Source organism: Galeopterus variegatus, unplaced genomic scaffold (assembly GCF_000696425.1).
Source record: "Galeopterus variegatus unplaced genomic scaffold, G_variegatus-3.0.2 Scaffold1153, whole genome shotgun sequence".
Classification (NCBI taxonomy): Eukaryota; Metazoa; Chordata; class Mammalia; order Dermoptera; family Cynocephalidae; genus Galeopterus; species Galeopterus variegatus.
Window position 1 is genome coordinate 265147 of NW_007727264.1, and position 8411 is coordinate 273557.

The following is an 8411-nucleotide window of genomic DNA, read 5'->3' on the forward strand; positions in this document are numbered from 1 at the left end:
AAATATGCAAACATTTAATACTTTATGCACTTTTTATTAAATTGATTTATTTTATAAATTCCCCCCCCCCAATTTTTCTTTATCAATATCCATCTTAGACATTCTAAGAGAGATACACTTAATGTGTTATAAACAGAACAGAACAAATCAAAATGTTGGGACTTCATATTCTATATTCTTTATATTATTAGTTTAGACTGTAAACTAAATGGCAGGAAGCTAGTGTTTTAACAGTTCTATGCATATTGCCCAAACATGGATAAACTTTAGTGAATGTGAAATAAAGCATAAGGAAAACCACTATTTTCAGATAGAAACTTTTTTATTAAGAGCCAGGACCTTTTCAGGAATCAGAACACAGTAATTCAGCAGAGCAGGATTATAAGAGAATTCCGAACATAGACTAACGCTAATAGTAAAGAGTCTCAAACAGTATTTTGTCATTCTTTCGACAAATAATTTTTGTGATTCAGCCACTTCTGAGGTTTTCTCTTAGGGGTTCAGGACAAAAGTCAAGTGCCAGTGAATCTTATGCATTCAGGCTTTTTTGGAAGAAGAGATTTGCCGAGGTCTTCTGTTTTTGAGCTCCAGTCAGTCCGGGTTATTTGCACGTCCTCAAGATCAGTCAGTAGGAAAAGGATGAGATAACTCAACTCATTATGTTTAAGGTAATGTTATCTCTCAGCTCATTAGCAAAGTGCTAATTAGGCAGTTGACAAAACTATTGACAGAAATTGAAACCATCTGAAAGCACTTGCATGCTGGAATCAATGGTCAAACCAAAGATGCCCCACTTCATCAGGAAAGGTAAGTGATAATCAAGCTGACAGGCAAGTGACAGTGACAGCCAATGTAAGAAAGCTGGTGATGGTTGTATTTTGTATGGAGTATCTTCAGTGAGTCCATCATAGTCAATCTCAGAAATGATCCTTCTTGATCAGCTTTTAACACAAAGGACATTAATAGAGCAACAGAAAAAATAAAAGCTAGCAGGTAAACACGGCTGTGGTTAATAATCCCTGGAAGTTATATTTTAGGTTAATGTAACAAGATTCTTAAGATGCATAAAATGACTCAGCAAGACATTAGAGATTCTTCTACTTAGTAGAATCTGCCTAATTGGACAATTTCCAGCTGCTATGAATGCAGTAAGCTGATCAATAGCAATGCAGAGGTCTGCTACCACTGAATAAATACCTCAGAGGTGGAAAGGTCCTGGGTATACAACTCAGAGATGGGAAGTTTCTAGAGAAATAGCTCAGTGGTTGGTAGCTCATAAGCCCATAACTTGGATATTGGCAATTTCTTATTAAATACCTTTTGGGTTGGCAGCTGTTGGCAACATAGTAGGATGATGAGTTGCCACTGGGTATGAATCCAAGATTTTGGTAGCTTCTACACCTCAAACTACCCAGTCTACAGTAGTTTAGGGGTTGGAGACTCTTGGAGAAGCAGTTAAGCTGCCCAGAGCAGTTGGAGCCACTGCGAATGGTCTGGCAGGCTTTGGATTCACACTGAGTGGGTGTATAGCAGTTGTATACATACCCCTCGGTCTGAGTGCATGGGTTGCAGCTGGTGCTGGGGCTGATGTTAATCGTTTCACAGGCACTGACGACTTGACCCGCTGATGGGTAGTTGCTGGGCACACAGGAGTTTGGTGGATCACAGCTTGTGGTGCAGGTCTTGGGCTCACAGCTGGAAGATTCACAGCTTGGTACATCATAGTAGGATTCTTGGCAGGGATCCAGGAGCCAGAGATTTCCTTGGTAGGTACTGGGTAAGCAGCATCCAAAGGTAGGGCTTATATTACTGGAGCAAAGAGAAAGAGCCACTGGGATATAACAGTGAGTTCTATAGGATGTGGCATTGCAAGCCCCCGGGTAGCCCAGAAGAGACATGGAGCCTGAGTGCATGCTTGGTGGTAGCCACGCAGGTATTGTGGGGCAGTGTCCTGAGGACATTTTATATCTTCCTTTGAGATTGTCAGGAGACTCTCCAGACTATCCTCCTTCCCCCTTCCTGCAACAACAACACAACATTTCATTAATGTGTTGTTTAGCCACAGTTGCTGATGTCTTCACACTCATTCAAAAACATTTATTTTGATTCTTCAAAGTATCCATAATCCAAAGTATCCACTCTGACCATCACCCATTACTCATCATCTGTAGACCATAGCATCTGTGAATAGTGATTTAATTTTAATAGGCAAACTCTCATCTCTCAATCAGCACTTAAGAAGCGTTTATGTGTCTATGGGCTTCTGCAACATGGTTATTAAAAGGTTAACAAGTAAAGCAAGGGAATCGTATTTTTCTACTCTTTTGTCTACTGCAAACTACGGCAGGACTTGATCCAATACTCTGAAATAAGCCACAGAGTTTGGCGGTCTCAACCTTGTTGCTCAAAAGAGAGGATAAGGCATTGCCCTGTTGAGAGAAATAATCAGTACCCCCAAATATGGGCTACACTTTTACCTGCACCAGGCCATAACCAGTGACAACTGCTCATTTGATATGTTTGGAGAATTCCATCTTAAGATTCACAGCAATCCTAGAGAGACTTGGTAACCTACACCAAGCTAAAAATGAACTTGACCTCATGGGTCAGTGGTTGCTAAGCAACCAAGAATTCTATGAAATCCCTTTCTTAAAGAGTTTCTGCAATATGTAATATCAAAGAAATCTAGTTTCTCAAGATTGTACCTTTCTAAGTGACTAAGATTATTCATCAAGCATTTCATTGTCTCTGCTGTAAAGCCCAGTTGCTGTCAGATGTATAACATTTCTTCCCATTTTTCCCTAAATAAGTTTTACTTATTCTTGATTTGCTTTCTTTTGCACATAGACTTTATTTCATTCCTATGTTGAAGAATGTAGTTATTTTTGGCCTATGCCAGCAAAAGGGAATGACTATGTTTAAAAATTTTATTTGAATAACCTGTATAGTTCTTACAGGCACTGTGCATATTAAATAGCTCTTTTACTCCTATGGTGAAGGCTAGAAGGAATTTTTTAAGATTTTAATTTAAACTGAAGAAATGACTATTTGTTCTTAAAAATACAAACTGTAATTCGTACTTACAGTCTCCATTGAATTGAAAACAGCAATGCATTTATTAACAGTGATGAGTTCAGACAGAGGACAGTACCGATTTCTTCAGGTATGATAAGCAATAGGGATAGTTTTAAAGGACACTATCCATACAGGAGACAATTAGATTTCCCTTGGTATTCTCCACTTCTCAGCTAGATCTTTTAAGTGCACATCAATTTAAATTTACAGATATTCTCCAAATATATACATATATTTTAATCTGAGTTTTCTCAGTGCTTCTCCTTGTACGTATTCTTTAAAGTGACAATAAGCAACTCTTTATTAAAAAAATTTGCTACCTTCTGGAATCTCTCTCACGAGAAAAGGGTAAGAATCAGGAAATCATATTTTCAGCAAATTGTTTGGCTATAGAAGGCCCTGGGATTTGGGGCAGAAAATTTCAGTCCTGAGGCAGGTAAAATAGGAAAGAAGATACATAAAGCAGTTGATAGCCAACATTTCTAAGTTACTGAGTCCTCACAATACCCAGAAAAGTTCAGAGGTCGATGAAGCTTTCTTTTATTCTGCACCTCTTTAACATCTGACTTTTACCTCTTATCTTTTCCTTGTGGCAGGTTTGAGGGAAAACAACGACAGAATCAGTCATCTATAAAGCCCAAATACTCCCCTTCTGTCTTAGCATTAAATAGTAAGGCATTTTAAATTAATATTACTCATACAAGTGTAAGTCCAACGAAATAATGTAAAAACATCATATAGCATAACCAATATTCAAAGCATGAGACTTTATAACATATTTAAATTTGTCTTGCTCTGATAATATTCTAAACACTTAAACATTGAGATTTGCAAAGGCAGAGTTAGCTCAACTGCTCTTATTTGCTTCTGTTTTTTCCTTCTTACCCACTCAAAATATCAGACTCACGTGTAACCATCATCTCTCCCCAATCACTTCACCATTTTCTATAAATGATACCTCTGCAGAATTGTCTTCTACTTTGCTCTCCATCCTCAAAGGAGGCTGAGCAGACAGATTAGTGTCAGAGCAAATATCAGGTCATAACAACGGCAGGCTTTAACAATAAGAACTATTGGGTGGCATTGTCCTCTGAAGGCTTTGGGGAAGCATATGTATTACTCTGTTTTCATTTTATTACTAAAAAGATCTTCTGTTTCATTAATTCCCCTATTTTTAGTATTTGCTATGTGTGGAATGATGAATAATATTCATGACCCACCCAGCCAAGATGTCCACTTCCTGATACTGGAACCTATGAATGCTACCTGATGTGGCAAAAGGGACTTTTCAGGTATGATTAAGTTAAAGATTTTAAAATGGCTTATCTGGGTTGGACTCATATAATAGCAGGGGTTTTTATAAAAGAGGGACAGTAGATCACAAAGAGAGAAGGCAATGTGGCAACAAAAGCAGAATTTGGAGGGATGTGGCCACAAACTAAGGAATGCCAACATCTTTGGAAGCTGGAAAAAGCAGGGAATGACTTTTTCCCTAGAGACTCCAGAAAAATGTCAGCCCTGTTGACACCTTGACTTGAGGTCGGTAACGCTGATTTTGGACTTTTGGCCTTCAGAATTATCTGACAATAAATTTCTGTTGTTTTAAGCCATGGAGTTTGTGGTAACTTGTTACAACAGTCATAGGAAATAAATACATTGTCAGAAAAATATAGGTGAAGGTAGTAAATAGTCTTTATGCAGTTTGAGGAATTTGTACTCTGTACCTAAGACATTTAAGATGCAAGGAAAAAGCGTTCTCAACATCATATAATTCAAAGAAATACCCATGCCATCTAAGGAATAAAAAGAAAAAAAAAACTCTCTTTATCTAATGAGCAAGTAGATTCCTTTCAACTCATTAAAAAAAGAGTTATGGAATGTTTTCCCCAATTTTGTTGAAAGGTTAAAAGTCCTTGTGGGTAAAGATAGAAAATCAAAGAAATCTAAATTTTCTAGTTAAGTGGCCCTTAAATAAAATAATGGAGGACACCTTCTAGCCTTTTAGGTCACAAGAAATTTTGTCTTCTTCTTATGCCATCATATATACAATTGTGTTCTTATTCCACCTGCCAAAGTGCTATGAAATGATGCAGAAGTGATCTTATGAGTTAAAAAGCAAAATGTATGCAAATCCATACTTACATAACAATTGAATTATAAATGAGTCAAAATTATTCCTAAATTTAGCATTGGTAACCTAAAGTGGTAGACATCCTTGCTTTATTCATGTTGTTGGCTTATTAGATCATTAATGGTTTCAAAAGCTGAAGGTAAGATGGGCAAAACCAAAATTTTAGGGACTAGAAATCAATGAAGACAGAGCACTCTTAAACGACACAAGTGGGTAGATAGACAGCAAATTTGAGTTGGATTCATGTTTAAATTTTTAGGGAAACATGGTATAGATATAATGAGACACAGGTGTAATAAAAGTTAAACAGTTTGAGCTGGAACTGTCAAGTCGGTGCCTTAATAGGTTATGAATCACTCTCTCGCTGACTACCATTATTATGGTGTAACCTTGGAATAGTGTTCTCTCTGTACTTCAGCAACTTCTTATGTAAAACCAGAGCTAATAGCATTTATTTTGCAGGACTGTCCTGCAGATGGAATAAGTTCATAAAGGCGAAAACACTTAGAAAAGCACATCTTCAAAATGGAGCTAATAGTATTTTCTCCACAGGCAGCTGTGAGGATTAAATGAGTTTGCTGAGCAAAGAATAAGAAACATGATTCCTGTGTAGTCGATGTTTTGATGTTAACTTTTTATCATCAGCCTATAATCTTGTTAATATTATTGTTATTAAATACTATTATTTTCATTATTATTATTGGGTCTCATCTAAAATCCACTGCAATATGTCTGAGTGCATTAAAAAAAAATTTTTAAAAAGAAAGAAAGGAAGAATAAAAAGATGAAAACACGGAAGGAGAGAAGAAAAGAAGGAAGGAAGGAAGAAAGGAAGGAAATGCACCAATAATCTTGTTAATATTATTGTTATTAAATACTATTATTTTCATTATTATTATTGGGTCTCAACTAAAATCCACTGCAATATGTCTGAGTGCATTAAAAAAAATTTTTTAAAAAGAAAGAAAGGAAGAATAAAAAGATGAAAACACGGAAGGAGAGAAGAAAAGAAGGAAGGAAGGAAGGAAGGAAACGCACCGGAGTAGGTTACATTTCAAGTTAGATAACTTGCTGTGATCTATATGTTATATGTTGATTTTAAAAATTCAGCTTTGGGCCGACCCTGTGGCTCACTCGGGAGAGTGCGGTGCTGGGAGCGCCGAGGCTGCGGGTTCGGATCCTGTATGGGGATGGCCGGTGAGCTCACTGGCTGAGCGCGGTGTGGGCAACACCACGCCAAGGGTTGCGATACCATTACCGGTCACAAAATAAATAAATAAGGGCCGGCCCGGTGGTGCACTGCTACAGTGCGCCGCTTGGGAGCGGTGGCGCTCCTGCCAAGGGTTCGGATCCCACATACAGACCGGTTCCCGCTCACTGGCTGAGCGAGGTGTGGGAGCAACACCGAGGGTTGCGATCCCGTTGCCGGTCCCGGTCCGGTATGGGCGCGACACTGAGGGTTGCGATCCGTTGCCGGACACGAAAAAAGACAAAAAAAGAAAAAAAAATAAAATAAAATAAATAATAATTCAGCTTTGAGGAACTAAATATATTAAAGGTATTTTCTACCATGTACATGGGAAGTAAGACTTCCAGAAGACATCATGTTACATACTATTTAAGTTAGTCCTCCTAGAGAGAAAGGGTGGGCTGTGACTGTGACAGAGAGGAAACAGCTTTATTTGTAGTTTAGACTTGGCAGGTCTAGATTTGAAGATTACAATCACCACGTTATTATCAACCTCCAAGTGGCTTCCAGATTAGTCATCACTTGAATGGACAAAACTACAGATATTTTGGATGATAACGAAAAGTCTGTGGAATCCAACTTACATGGGTCTTTGGGCAAGTTGCTTGCCCTGAGTTTCCCTATCTGTGAAAAATGATAGAATAATATTTTGTCATAGGTATGTTGGGAGACTATTGATTACATAGTGGTATGCCTGGCATGTTGAAGATGATCAATATGATGGTTATAGTTATTGGGGTTGCTTGTAAGAAGAAGTTCCCACCGTTGAGTACATGGAAGAACTGAATTAATTAGTCACATACATATATGAGGTATCTTCAAAAAATGTATCAAAAGATTTGTATTATCTTTTAATTCCATTTGCTTCATGAACTTTTTGAAATACCGTTGTATAAAAGAGAGAAATAAGTTCCAAGTAATAGTGATGTTCTCTGTGCAAGGATCCATAAAGGAGCAAGTGGGAGAACTTCTTAAGTTTAATTCAGGAGGAAAAAATTATGCCGTGCTTTCCATTGTGTAGAATTAATCATTATTTATGTAACCCCTTTGTATTTAATCTTATAAGGTAGGGTGGACATTGTAACCTGCTCTTTTCAATGATAATTTAGGAGACATATGTGCAGCTGATGCACAATTAATTTTGCATGCTATTTTCCTTCTACCTCTACTGGCAGCATTCCAGATGGTGAAGACTCTGTACACCTGGGTCCCAGAATGAGGATGACTGTGGAGCTAGCACAATTAATGTGTAGTATGAGTGATAAGTAGACCATTGCAATTTTAAGCATCTGGAATTTTGAAGTTGTTTGTTACTATGGCAAAACACAGCTGATTCTGAATAAAGATTTTTTATAATTCCCTTTTTAAATGTTAGAAAATGCAGATGTACATTTAAGGCTCAAGTATTATGACATGTTCAATGAAGTTTCTGAATAGATCTATCTTGTCTGCTTTTTTCAGACACTATTTTTTCTTTAAATATATTTGTTTAGTAAAACTAGAAATCCTTAACTTCACTGAATATAGTAAAGAGGCAAAAAGTACTGTTTTCTCTATTACTTGAAACAACTGTATGAAAACTTTCTTCCTTTTTAAGAACACTTTAATGGTATAGAAATCAAGATGTCTTGATAGTGAAAATGTTCTCATGAGGAAATCAATAATTAAAATCATTACAATTTGATTACAAAAAAAGGACAGATAAAAAACAAACAAACAAAACACAAAACAAAAACTGAACCAGAAGCACAATGATCCATCAGCCAAAGAACATCTCATCAACCTAAAGATAAAATTTCTTTACAAATCTGTCAGGCAAGATGGTGGAATAAGAATTCAGCACAGTCTTCCATAAAATGGACATTGCCAACCCCCAAAGCAATAACACACTGGGTGGAAACTGTTGCACATTTGGCAAACCTGTACAGGTTGAACGCTATTAGACACTTAGTTGAG

The 8411-nt window shown here is 37.2% G+C and overlaps 1 protein-coding gene across 1 annotated transcript; it reads right to left on the minus strand.

Moving 5' to 3' along the window:
- Window positions 1-1157: 1157 nt before the first annotated feature.
- On the minus strand, window positions 1158-1913 carry LOC103592454 (keratin-associated protein 24-1). Its single transcript, XM_008575187.1, has one exon. The coding sequence runs from the start codon at window positions 1911-1913 to the stop codon at window positions 1158-1160; it is 756 nt and encodes a 251-aa protein (XP_008573409.1).
- Between the last annotated feature and the right edge of the window lie 6498 nt (window positions 1914-8411).

Bases quoted from the DNA above. Each gene is read 5' to 3' on its own strand.
- LOC103592454 (XM_008575187.1), bottom strand. From the start codon at position 1,913: ATGCACTCAGGCTCCATGTCTCTTCTGGGCTACCCGGGGGCTTGCAAT.